Below are 14,532 nucleotides of genomic sequence, written 5' to 3'. Positions count from 1 at the left end.
ACCCTCTATTTTGCACAACGATAAATCGTGCACTTGCGAGGTATAGCTTGACACCATCAACCATCAACTCCATCTTCTCATACCGTACTCGGGTGACTGGCCACCTGTAAATCAAGTCATTATCTTTTATTTTCTTTTATTCTTTAAAAATTTCATAATAATGACCAAATCCAACACGGAATTAATCAACTTTTATTGTGTAGTACAAATTGTGTGTGGTAGGCCGTAGTTATTTATCACTACACGATAACAAATACGAGTAAAACGTTGTACATTCATCTCCGAAAGCATACAAAAATGGTTTTTCAGATACTTTCAGCTGCCGCTAGAAGGTAATTTAATTTCTCCAATTCTTGATTTTTTTGTATTACATCATTCAATTAGTATCACTATAGACGGATATATCCGTTTAAAGTAAAAGACGGGTCAAATATGCTTAAAGTGGTGACATTTTTTTGTCCCACCATGCAACTTGTTGTTTGTCTTATGCTTAAAGTGTGTGAATATTTAGTCCATCTATAACTATAGAACATTCTTAAGAGAGACGGTCCAATTAACAACTAGACATTGTTAATATTAGGGCTTTGATTAGGAGGAGTAGGCGCAGAAGCCACCTTTCGACCACGTTCAGATTGTGAACTTTGTGCAAACTTAATACTCCCTTCATGCATTCCATCTCTCTTTTCAGCCTCAGAGTACTCTGCCACATAGTAATGTTCCTCGGTCGCGCTTTTCGAGGGCGGGAAGAACATACTCCCCCATTGAGGAAAATGAATTAACGTCACAGGAAGGGTACAGCATATGGTCATTACACCCATGTAAAGAAGTCCTTTATCGGTACTAAAGCTATCAGTTGTGAAAAATATGAATTGAGTCAACCCGGACCCAATATTACCTCCAGCACCGGTCAAACCCGAGATAATCCCGAGAGAGCGACGAGAGACAAAAGGGACGATGCCAAAGGTCGCACCGCAAGCTGCTTGGGCCCCTAAGGAGAAAAGGACTAAGGCTACAATCGCGGTTGTGAGCTTGTCGGATAGTCCAAGCCATATACAAAATAGTCCTCCTGCGGTTTGGAAAATCCATAGGGTCCAAAGCCGGCCTCTCATGCCGAAGTAGCGTGCGCTATAGTCCGAAGCAAACCCGCCAAAGGGACGTGATAACAGGTTCGCCATTCCAAAGCTGGCTGCTATTACTCCAGCTGTGTGTAGTGGGAGGTTGAACCTATTCAATTGTAGTCAACCAATTGCTGATGTCAATTAACTTAGCCGATAATTAATTAATTAATTATTATTTATTTATTTATACTATTATCCTTGTAATTGTTTAATAAGTTGAATTTCATCTGCTATGTTGTTTTCACTAAGCAATAATTCAAAACTCGACTCAATTAAATATGTCATGAATAATATCTCAAATTGACGATAGAGTTTACGACTTGATTAATATAGATGTGACGACAAATATAAGAGTAATTTTATTAAAATTGCAATAATGAGTTCATCTTTTAATTTATCATGAAATTATTCTGAGAATCTTTCCTTATATAGCTTCTTAATGCATGTGTGTCCTTAGGGCACACGTTAGAAAAACCGTTAATCGGAAAACTAAAAATAAGTAAGAAAGTTATAGTACCTGTCAAAGAAGTATTCAGCAATGACATTATCGGTAGTCAATTCCACACCCAAAGAGTAGCCATACAATAGAACGAAGATCCATGTTCGGTAGTTGGAGACAGCATACCAAAACACCTATATTTAACCATCATACTTCTACCATCAGCATGTCGATCATCGTAACTATTTCGCTATTAATTAATTAACGTACTATTTGTATCAAGTAAAACTAAAAGTGAGATTTCATTCGTTAATCGACAAAAATAGAAAACCAAGAATTTTTCAAAGTTTTAACGATTTTCTTCAAGTATACCTTAGAAAAAACCGTAATTTTAATATATGAACTGACCCTAAATAAACCGAGGTTTGAACTATACGGAGTATATATAAAAAAACAAATACGTACCTTGGAGAACTTGTCCTTTTTAACTTCACCCTTCTTTTGTAGGGCACCAAGATTACCATCAGGCAAATCCTGACCAAGAACAAGAACCAAAAGTCCCATAATAATATGTAACCATCCCGGAATAAAGAAGGCAATTCGCCAGGCCGCGAATTTTGTAGCGCCCATTTTACGTATAATTTCAAATAAAACAGGCATAAGAAGTTGTGTAGCACCACCACCAACATTACCCCAACCCGCAGCCGTCCCATTGACGGTCCCAATAATCTTACCATTAAACATGGTACTCATCCAATACTGACACGACACAAATGTGGCTAGACAAAATCCAATCATAAACCTAACGGCCACATACCCTTTGCATCCTCTATCAAGGCCATGCGAAACGGTAGGGGCCGTTAACATGACCAGAAAAGCACACGCATAGCGTGGGCCCATCAGGTCACATAGTGTCCCCATTATAAGCCTAGAAAAAACACTTCCAGACACTGATGCCACTGACGCGTTACCTATGTCACGTTTTGTCAGGTCTATATTATCCCTAATTATAGGGACTAAGGGTGCGGCCGCAAATGTTGATATGTAACACGTACAAAATGATATCCAACTTAAATGAAATGTGGTCATGTGGGGTTTTGCTAATGATAAAATCTTAAATTTTGTTGCCTTGTGCTCCGAGTCGACCGGTAATGCGAACTTGGCCGTGGTATCGGTTGGCACGGTTGAGGGTGACACCGAGAAGGCGAACGACTGTTCCCGTCCCGTGACTCCATGCATCGAACTCCCCGGTTCTCCTAGCTCTTCACTTGCCATTGCTCAAACTTTTTTTTTTGGCTAGTGATAAATGTATGATGATTTTGTTTATGTTTATGTATATGTTTATATTTTGTTTTGTTTTTTGTTGTTATATTAGAGACATGTAAACGAACGTATATATACTAAAAGAAAAGGTTGACATTTTAAAAGGTGACACCATGCAGTTGATAATATATAAAGCCAATTGGGATCCCAATGGTTAATAATAGTATTATTATCTCGGTTTTTTAACGTGTGTCCTGAGAACACACATTAATAACCTAAATGTGGTACGATTTGCAAGATATTCACATCAGATATTCAAGTATAAACTCATTTCTTATCCCTTCTATCTATATAAATTAGTATTGGACGTATTTTATACTTGAAACGGATATGACCGTCTTAAGAGAGACCAGCGAAATGTACATAATAATACAGCTAGTTGTACTAAATTAAGGGTTTAATAGGTCATTAATGAAGACTTTGAAACGAAAATTAATAAAAAGAACACAATACGCCGCATAGTATATTCTAATTCTAATTTTGGTGTGGCCTTATAGAAGATACCAAAAGATTATTTGCCTTTTGAATCTTACTTTTGGATACTTTCTAATTTCTATAATATTTTAATAATAAAAATACGTGGTTTTTTTTTAATATCAGACGGTTAGTTTTAAATCGAAGCTTGATGACGAAAGATATGTGATTATTTTATGGTTAAATGTAACCACAAAAGGTACAACTAGCGAACAACTAGTGTTAGAATTTACATGGTAACTTGTTTTTTAATAGTGGTTCTGATTGGTACGTAAAATGATTATAAAATCTCGTCTTATTGATTTATACCAAATTACCAACATGACCCGTCTGAAGCAGGACCAGGTGCTTGTAATAAGGCATTACTCAAAGTTTGGAGCTAATCAACTAAAGCTAGTTGTTGTACGTTAATTAGTGTACGTGTGGAATATTAATTGGTGTAAAAGAAGATACATCAGATTCAGGCATTATAGGATCTTGTAGGGAAGGTAGTATGCTAATAATTTGATTAAATATGTGATATTATAGATACGACAGAATATTATTGAACATGAATTGTTACCATAGACCTAGTTAATGAGATATTGCAAGTTTGCAACTAATAAGCCGATCTATACGAAGACTTGATAGTTATAAAATTCGGTACAGGTCATTTTTAGGTCTATAGCTAAACAACCTTATCGAATTTTCTCATTCAGGCCGATTTGGGTCAAATTGCGAGGTTTAGTTGGTTAGGGTCGAGAACTCGAGGTGTATGGACTCTGATCCGAGATCTAAGCTTAGAGCCTTAGACTTAATACAAATTAAGTTTCTAGTTAGATGTACAAGCAAGGCTTCATGACGTAGATAACTAAGACAATAATCGTGATCTCATAATTTTAAAGTGACTTTTGAGAAATTTGTTTATAATAAATTGCAACAATAATGATTATGGAAGAACCAAAAGAGTAAATACACGTAAACAAATGCAAATGGTTGGTAGCGACATGCTCAAATTAGTTGACGTTGGTAAAACTGTTTGCTATTATCGACTATGTGAATACTAACTACACAACTTGTATATGTAGACTTGTAGTAATGACTTGTTCAAATTTAGACACAAAACTTCTTAAAGTGGGTGAAACAAAATTTTAAATATTGTATATATAATAATATAATATACACGTAACTTTAAAGAAAAAAAGGTTTTGAAGTCGATCAAATCTTATAATAATATATCATTAAGAACGTTTACAATTAATCTCTCAATTTTCAAATTATAATCAAATGTGATCGATACTTATAAAGCCATATAACATGAATACATGAGTAATAAGTAGGTCATGGTTGTTTGTTAAATTGCTTACATACCAGATATGTAAAATCAAATACTATAAACATATTATTAACGTGTGACACAACATGAGATAATTTTATATTATTTTACTGTGAGATTACCTTCATTATTTTATTTTATTTTATCTTATATCGAGCAAGTTTTCAGTAATCTTCACAATACCAACATAAACCCTTTGGTTTATTAGTAGTGATCATTTTTAGGGTTAACCTTGTTTAAATAATTGTAACTATTTATGTATGTTAAAATTGTTTATTACTGATTCTATTTTATTACAATACCGTATTACAAATTAAAAAAACCTATCCTTATCATATAAATTATAATACTCTGTATAATGTAATGACTCAAACTATATATTATATTATTTCAAATACTTCATATATTTGATTGGGATGTTTATATCCTACAATCTCTATCCCTCAATAATAAGGGTCTTTGAGACACTTAATTACTTTTATATTGTTGTACACCGTCCTAAATGTAGTTGAATAGGAGTCTTAAGAGAAACTATAACATTCAATAGTGAATTAGTAAGGTCCACGTAAGAGGGAAACCTAGCTAGTAGTAAAGGGTATGTAGCACTCGTTATCCACAAATTTCAAAAAATGATTAAAATTATCGATTTTTTCAATCCTAAAATTCTTATATATAGACCTTAATATAAATATAAAACAATAATAAAAAAATTCGCTACCCCAAAATTTTATTTTTAGACTCGCCCAATGCACGTAAAACTCCATAATTAGTTGTAAAGTTTGACAAATTCAAAGGGGTCACTATATATTAGTTGAACATAAAAGTCGTTAATCACCCTTTTAATTTGGCTTCTATATCGTTTTGTTCTTAATACTATATTACTACTAATCATCCTCCTTGTAACTCTTCTTGATGGGGCATATTCTGCACCGCTGACCAAGTCAACACATTGAGCAAGGTCAAGGATATCCACAGCAAAGTCAACGACTTAGACAGCCTTGCCGATGCAGCCTATCGGCCTGTCACCTGGGTCTCGGTATGGCAACCAGCCAGCCGGGACACATATCCGCGTACCCATATCCAAGGACCCTCGGCCGGCCTGCCATAGGTCCATCGGCCGAGGGTAGAACGGTCTTTCCACCTGCTAGCCACTTGGCCACTTGGCCACTACGTGACAAAAGGTGAAAGTCTATAAATACTCCTCAACCTTCATTGAGGAAAGGATCCATAAATTAACTAAAGAATCACTATTCATCTGGTAATATCTTCCTTATCTCTCTACAATACATCCTTAGCCAAGTAACAACAACTTATCCCTCTAAGTTTACTGACTTGAGCGTCGGAGTGAGTACGCTTGGCACAAAGCCAAGCCCTCAGTTCGTTCATTGTTGCAGGAGAGGTCGAGTGGAACGATAAAGACAAGAGGGATTCAACTCAAGACATCATTCTACAAGCCACGGGTGGTAACAATACTTGCTCTGGAATTACACCCGGAACAATTGGCGCCGTCTGTGGGGAAAGACACTAGAAGCTAGTCACATTCATTCCCAAACAAAAAATATACACACAAAAGACCCACCCCAAAAGCCAAGAAGATGTCGAAACAACAAGAGGTATTCGTGACTGACGAAACCGAATTCTACCAAGATGATACCGTCCACAAATCTGGAGTTGTGCAACCCTCCGCTGGTCAAGTGATTCAACCGGAGTACGGGATGCCAATAATACCAGACACTCCGTGCCAGCCAGGTCACCATCATGGGACATGTGGTTGACGCAAAGAAAGCGAAGATGCTCCTGGACCTGGTGGGAGTACGCCGGCTCACACGTCACGCCGACAAGAGCGGCGGAAACCGTCGGGAGACCGGGGCCCAAAATGTGACCCCAAGAAACTTGAACGGAGCATTAGGAGAAGCGACCCGTCAAGACACCAGGAGGAGCCCAAAGTGGTCGTGGTAGACCTAAGTCCTTCTCGCACTCGTGACAAGACAAAGATCGCCCGCGGCACGAACGAGGCACACCCGGAGGAGCGAAAGAAGCCCAACTCGTCGAGTTGGAGAAGAAGTCCGACTCACCGAGTCGGAGGCGAAGCCCTTCTCGCTACGAGGAGAGAAGCCGGACTAGGAATGCGAGGAGCCGATCGCCGCGTGTCGTTCGACATGTGGTCGACGGACCCCTCGCGCCTACGTCCTAGATACCCGGTCGACTAAGCTGAAGTTACCACATATAGCATACAAAGGAGAAGGTGACCCAACCGACCACGTCGAGGCTTACGAGTGTCACATGTCAGTATGGGAGCAACCCGATGAGGTTTGGTGCCGAATCTTCCCAACGACACTGCATGGGATGGCACAGAGTTGGTACAAGGGGCTACCCGACGGGTCGGTATACTGTTACGCCGACCTAAAGGACGCGTTCCTAGCCCAGTATTCCTGCAACAAGAGGAGGGCCGTGGAGACATCGGACCTCCTGACTATTAGACAGGAGGGAGGCGAGTCCCTCCGAAGTTATGTGAAGAGGTTCGACGCCAAGGTTCAGCAAATTCGTGAGCTGAACAGCGAACTGGCAGCCTTCGCGCTGATGAAAGGCCTCCCAAGGGGAGACCTAAAAAACGAGCTCATCAAAAGCGGGCCGACCTTGGACGCCGCCAGAAATTGGCCGATCAAGCCATTAAAGTGGAGGACTATCACAAAACCTGGGTAGACCCTAGCGAGGCCAAACCCTCAGAAAAGAAGAGCCGCCGGGAGGATAACCCGGATGAAGGACGCCGTGACAATAATCGGTCACGGTCTGGTGAAAGACGTCGTGACAATAATAGGTCACGGTCTGATAAATCTGCCAGGAAACAGGACTCGACGGGCGCCGGGTAGAGTTCGGGAACGTACCACCAGAGGCGGTATAATGATAAAACCCCCCTCGTCGTATCGGCCGCCGAGGTCTTCGCCCTGAGCAAAAACGAGGGCCAGAAGTGGGAAAGGCCCCCCAAGCCGAAGGGAGACGATGACACGAGCCAGTACTGTGAGTACCACGGCCACACCGGTCACCTTACTGACAACTGCCGGCATCTGAAGAATGCCATTGAAGAACTGATCCGGTCCACGGTCCACCTATTTACTCTACTTTGGTCTTCGGTCCGGTCCTGGACCAACCCGAATGGACCGCGGACCGGACCATGGACCAAAGTTATGTAATAAAAGTATTTTTAAATTTGTAATATTATTGATTTTATTTTTTACTTTACTTACACGTATTATAAGATGTGTAATTATGTAGTTAAATCTCATAACAAAATAATGTTGTTTATTTTGATTATTACGAACTTCTCGAGTTCTAGTTTTATACGGTATAGCATGTCAATGACAATAATATTTGGTCCACTTTGGTCCATTTGGTCCGGTCCGGTCCGTTCCGTTCCGATCCACGTGTTTTTGTGGTCCAGACCGGACCGGACCAATATTAATATGGTCCGGTCCTCGGTCCACCTCTTAACCCTTATTTGGTCTTCGGTCCAGAGAGTTTGGTCCGGTCCGGTCCGATCCCGGACCAATGAACACCCCTAGTTCTGCCGGCAGGCCGGCAGTCGGTCCACCGGCAGAACGCAACATCTGACGGATTTTGGGCTTTTCTCCTCTTTTCTTCTTAATCTTATAAAAAACTATAAATACCCCCTACCTCACTACTACAAATCCAGGCAACTACAACGCCCCTTTAACAACGATTATTCACGAAAATCACAATAGACGTTGTAGAATGTATGGCGCGAATTTTACTAAAATAAATTACAACGGGTATTGTTATAAACACCGTTGTTATTAGTTTTAACAACGGGTCACACATTCACAACCGTTGTTAATAATTTGGTGCAAAATTGGCGCAAAGTTAGTGAAAAGTAATCACAACGATTATTTTTGAAACCCGTTTTTAAACCTTATTTAACAACGGGTGTTTTTTACAACCGTTGTTAAAACTTATTTCACAACGGTTGTTGTTTAATAACCGTTGTCAATACCTTCCATACTATAAACCACACAAACAAAAGTCTGCTGTGACCACAAAACACAACCCTTAATACACAAACACAAACACAAACACAAATACAGCAGACAAACAAACACAAAACACATACACACTCTCTTTCTCTCTTTCTCTATTTCTCTCTTTCTCATCGTCGCTTTATCTTCTCGCCGTCCTTGTGATTTCATCGTCTATTACGTTCTGTATTTATCAGGTAAATCTCGTCAAATCCGTTAGTTTCATCGTCATTATTTTCTTTTTCTATTTATTTCTTTTGCATGTATGTGTTTTTATCGACCATTATGTTATTTGTTTAAGTATTGTTCGCATAATTAGTTAGTAAAACAATGAAGAAGCAAGATGAAGAAGTAAGATAAACATAATTAATATATATATATATATATATATATATATATATATATATATATATATATATATATATATATATATATATATATATATATATATATATTTATAAATACATAAATTAAAAAAAAATTACATATGTAAAAATGCAATTCTTATATTTTCATGGAGGATCTTATTCTGCTCTATCGTATCCGTCCTCTCCTCCTTGGCTATTTGAGGTTCCGTTCGTGATTGCTATATCGTCATATAGCCGCAATCAATCTCTTCTTTGCTCCGTCAAGCCATCTTCTTTGGCGTGCTTGATGCGGATCGAGCTTCCGCAAGTTAGCTCCTGAAACTTTCCTCAATATGGAGGAACCGGCGGATGAAGTTGTTGTTGTTCTCGATCATGGTAAGAGTCTTAAGGATGAAATCATTCATTTTGTTGGAGTTTTTTGAGTTTGATTTGAAAGATTAAGTAGAGTTTGTTTTAGCAGTTAGAGTTTGGTGATGAATATATGAGATAATGGAAATGTTAGTTGAGATATGCAATGTATTTATACTAAGCAATGTGTGGGTTGAGTTAATTGCTTTTTAATTAATATATATGTTAGGAAGTTGTGCCATAATCATCATCATATCTCTCAATAATGCTGCTTCAAATCCTATTACTAACCCTTCTCATTCCATATTATCCGTTCATATGTACAGTGATGTCAGTAATAATGCATGCATAGGAATTCTAACAGGCGTAATTATGCATGCATCTAGTAATATTTAATTTAATTTTTTTTTATTTTTTAAGAACAAACAACAACGGTTATTTTAAAACAACCCGTTGTCTTTAGTTATAACAACGGTTTTGTATATTAAAACCCGTTGTTATAACTTTTCCCCCAAAATTGAGTCACACTTTCCACAACGGGTTTTTATACATAAAACCGTTGTTAATAGTTTTAACAACGGTTTCCTTAAGAAAACTAACCGTTGTTAAAACCTTCTACAACAGACGCTTTAACAACGTCCGCTTTTTTATATAACAACGGTTTTTGACCGTTGTTATAGCCTGTATCTGTAGTAGTGCCTTAACCATTTGTGGACATAACTCTAGACCTAAATTAATTTCCTTTTCCAAGTTTGAATCTTGTTAATTACATTGCTAATCTTTCCTTAATTAGAACAAGTTCTTCAATTATTTAGTAGTAGAAATTGGGTTGTAAGAAGATTGAAGGTTCCTCCTTCCTTATTGTTCAATCCAAATTCCTTCCTTGCTATTGAGTTGGTATTATTTCTCTTCCTAATTTCATTAGTTTACATTTGTTTTTCCATTAAGTTTTGTTTGATTGTTTATGTTAAATTTCCATCCTTGTTGTTTGATTGTTGTAATTTTCACTCTTGTTTATCTTTCCTTTGTTCATCCTTGTTATTTACACCCAAAGATTGAGTCTTTGACTTCCTTGTGTTAAAGATTGAATCTTTGAGTTGCTTGTGTTAAAGATTGTGTCTTTTAGTTTAATCATCCTCATTATTAGTTTAAATTATCTTTCTTCATAATTATTGTTGGATTGTTGCATGTTTAGAAGTAGAATTCATCCTCCCATTATGTTTATGCTTAAAGACTCCATCTTTGTTGCTCCTCTTGCTTTTAGAAACATGATTAGTGAGTAGTCTTTCACTAGGACTCGGCTTGACCCAACATGAGTAGCTTCACTAATTGAATCTCATAAAGGCTAATTATTTGGGGAAATTGGTGAGGGTAGTTTAGAGGAATGACATGGTTTAAGGATTGATTTTTGGGTAGTGCCGACTTGTGACCCTTGTCCACCAACGAGAGTTGGTTAGGTTGTAATTTGGATACCCGAAATTTGGTTTTATCACTAACCTAGGTTGAGACCGAAAGGGAGAACCAAGGGAGGGTACCTCTAGACTAGCGTTTGAAATCGACCCTCGAGAGTGGGAGTGGGATGACCCGAATTATGATGAGTACTTAATGACCTTGACCAAGTTCTTGACCATCTTGGAAATATGCATGTTTTTGGGATTGTCGGGTGTTCAGTTAGGGATTCCGACCTTCGAACCCGAGAGGGGGGTTGGTGGGTAGTGCTAGTGTCCTATTTCGAACCCGAGAGGGGGGGTCTTAGGCGAATTAGAGCCATCTCCTCCTCACCTAGTTACCCTTATGATTGGCCTAGAGATTTAATGGTGTGAAGTTACGAATTGTTAGGGGAGAACCGAGTCTTAGGCTTTTAAACTATTTGATTCTCGACTTACCATTTCTTTTTGCTCATTTACCTATTTCTTGTTTAGTTTGAATTTCATTTTGTCTTAGGTAGTTTTAGTATAACAAACTCATCCCTTATTGTCGACTTAGCTAAACGGTAGGATTAGAACAATTAGTAATCTTCTTGACTCCTTGTGGGATCGACCCTCTATTTTGCACAACGATAAATCGTGCACTTGCGAGGTATAGCTTGACACCATCAACCATCAACTCCATCTTCTCATACTGTACTCGGGTGACTGGCCACCTGTAAATCAAGTCATTATCTTTTATTTTCTTTTATTCTTTAAAAATTTCATAATAATGACCAAATCCAACACGGAATTAATCAACTTTTATTGTGTAGTACAAATTGTGTGTGGTAGGCCGTAGTTATTTATCACTACACGATAACAAATACGAGTAAAACGTTGTACATTCATCTCCGAAAGCATACAAAAATGGTTTTTCAGATACTTTCAGCTGCCGCTAGAAGGTAATTTAATTTCTCCAATTCTTGATTTTTTTGTATTACATCATTCAATTAGTATCACTATAGACGGATATATCCGTTTAAAGTAAAAGAAGGTCAAATATCTTAAAGTGGTGACATTTTTTTGTCCCACCATGCAACTTGTTGTTTGTCTTATGCTTAAAGTGTGTGAATATTTAGTCCATCTATAACTATAGAACATTCTTAAGAGAGACGGTCCAATTAACAACTAGACATTGTTAATATTAGGGCTTTGATTAGGAGGAGTAGGCGCAGAAGCAACCTTTCTACCACGTTCAGATTGTGAACTTTGTGCAAACTTAATACTCCCTTCATGCATTCCATCTCTCTTTTCAGCCTCAGAGTACTCTGCCACATAGTAATGTTCCTCGGTCGCGCTTTTCGAGGGCGGGAAGAACATACTCCCCCATTGAGGAAAATGAATTAACGCCACAGGAAGGGTACAACATATGGTCATTACACCCATGTAAAGAAGTCCTTTATCGGTACTAAAGCTATCAGTTGTGAAAAATATGAATTGAGTCAACCCAGACCCGATATTACCTCCAGCACCGGTCAAACCCGAGATAATCCCTAGAGATCGACGAGAGACAAAAGGGACGATGCCAAAGGTCGCACCACAAGCTGCTTGGGCCCCTAAGGAGAAAAGGACTAAGGCTACAATCGCGGTTGTGAGCTTGTCGGATAGTCCAAGCCATATACAAAATAGTCCTCCCGCGGTTTGGAAAATCCATAGGGTCCAAAGCCGGCCTCTCATGCCGAAGTAGCGTGCGCTATAGTCCGAAGCAAACCCGCCAAAGGGACGTGATAACAGGTTCGCCATTCCGAAGCTGGCTGCTATCACTCCAGCTGTGTGTAATGGGAGGTTGAACCTATTCAATTGCAGATATCAATTAACTTAGTCAATAATTAATTAATTAATTATATTGTTGTCATTGTAATTGTTTAATAAGTTGAATTTTATTTGTTATGTTGTTTTCACTAAGCAATAGTTCAAAACTCGACTCAATTAAATATGTCATGACTAATATCTCAAATTGACGATAGAGTTTACGACTTGATCAATATAGATGTGACGACAAAAAAAAAAAAAAAAAAAAAAAAAAAAAAAAAAAAAAAAAAAAAACTAGACAATAAGTAAGAAAGTTATATAACGTGCAACACTGCAACCATTGATTATATTTCAACTTTTAATCATATGAAATTTTATCTTTCAATATTTATTCATTTAGTCGGATTGTAGAATATTCAATATTATTTCAGTCCCCTTTACTATACTAGACGTGTTTAAAACTAGTAAAAAAGTTATAGTACCTGTCAAAGAAGTATTCAGCAATGACATTATCGGTAGTCAATTCCACACCCAAAGAGTAGCCATACAATAGAACGAAGATCCATGTTCGGTAGTTGGAGACAGCATACCAAAACACCTATATTTAACCATCATACTTCTACCATCAGCATGTCGATCATCGTAACTATTTCGCTATTAATTAATTAACGTACTATTTGTATCAAGTAAAACTAAAAGTGAGATTTCATTCGTTAATCGACAAAAATAGAAAACCAAGAATTTTTCAAAGTTTTAACGATTTTCTTCAAGTATACCTTAGAAAAAACCGTAATTTTAATATATGAACTGACCCTAAATAAACCGAGGTTTGAACTATACGGAGTATATATAAAAAAACAAATACGTACCTTGGAGAACTTGTCCTTTTTAACTTCACCCTTCTTTTGTAGGGCACCAAGATTACCATCAGGCAAATCCTGACCAAGAACAAGAACCAAAAGTCCCATAATAATATGTAACCATCCCGGAATAAAGAAGGCAATTCGCCAGGCCGCGAATTTTGTAGCGCCCATTTTACGTATAATTTCAAACAAAACAGGCATAAGAAGTTGTGTAGCACCACCACCAACATTACCCCAACCAGCAGCCGTCCCATTGACAGTCCCAATAATCTTACCATTAAACATGGTACTCATCCAATACTGACACGACACAAATGTGGCTAGACAAAATCCAATCATAAACCTAACGGCCACATACCCGGCTGCATCCTCTATCAAGGCCATGCAGAACACAGTAGGGGCCGTTAACATGACCAGAAAGGCACACGCGTAGCGTGGGCCCATCAGGTCACATAGTGTCCCCATTATAAGCCTAGAAAAAACACTTCCAGACACTGATGCCACTGACGCGTTTCCTATGTCACGTTTTGTCAGGTCTATATTATCCCTAATTATAGGGACTAAGGGTGCGGCCGCAAATGTTGATATGTAACACGTACAAAATGATATCCAACTTAAATGAAATGTGGTCATGTGGGGTTTTGCTAGTGATAAAATCTTAAATTTTGTTGCCTTGTGCTCCGAGTCGACCGGTAATGCGAACTTGGCCGTGGTATCGGTTGGCACGGTTGAGGGTGACACCGAGAAGGCGTACGACTGTTCCCGTCCTGTGACTCCATGCATCGAACTCCCCGGTTCTCCTAGCTCTTCACTTGCCATTGCTCAAACTTTTTTTTTTTGGCTAGTGATAAATGTATGATGATTTTGTTTATGTATATGTATATGTTTATATTTTGTTTTGTTTTTTGTTGTTATATTTGAGACATGTAAACCAAGGTATATATACTAAAAGAAAAGGTTGACATTTTAAAAGGTGACACCATGTAGTTGATAATAAAGCCAATTGGGATCCCAATGGTTAATAATAGTATT

At 38.1% G+C, this 14,532-nt stretch overlaps 2 protein-coding genes across 2 annotated transcripts; both read right to left on the bottom strand.

Annotated features, from left to right (window-relative positions):
• Window positions 1-291: 291 nt before the first annotated feature.
• Window positions 292-2,832, bottom strand: LOC141590864 (high affinity nitrate transporter 2.4-like). The gene is made up of 3 exons (XM_074411389.1): window positions 2,023-2,832; window positions 1,636-1,751; window positions 292-1,224 (listed from the first exon to the last, which is right to left on the bottom strand). The coding sequence occupies exons 1-3, from the start codon at window positions 2,830-2,832 to the stop codon at window positions 561-563; spliced, it is 1,590 nt and encodes a 529-aa protein (XP_074267490.1). The 3' UTR covers window positions 292-560.
• Window positions 2,833-11,927: 9,095 nt separating this feature from the next.
• LOC141590863 (high-affinity nitrate transporter 2.1-like) lies at window positions 11,928-14,319 on the bottom strand. Its single transcript, XM_074411388.1, has 3 exons — window positions 13,507-14,319; window positions 13,120-13,235; window positions 11,928-12,677 (listed from the first exon to the last, which is right to left on the bottom strand). The coding sequence occupies exons 1-3, from the start codon at window positions 14,317-14,319 to the stop codon at window positions 12,014-12,016; spliced, it is 1,593 nt and encodes a 530-aa protein (XP_074267489.1). The 3' UTR covers window positions 11,928-12,013.
• Between the last annotated feature and the right edge of the window lie 213 nt (window positions 14,320-14,532).

The sequence above is a fragment of the Silene latifolia genome, chromosome 7, assembly GCF_048544455.1.
Source record: "Silene latifolia isolate original U9 population chromosome 7, ASM4854445v1, whole genome shotgun sequence".
In the NCBI taxonomy this organism is placed as follows: domain Eukaryota; kingdom Viridiplantae; phylum Streptophyta; class Magnoliopsida; order Caryophyllales; family Caryophyllaceae; genus Silene; species Silene latifolia.
This window is presented reverse-complemented; position numbering and strand designations above follow the sequence as displayed.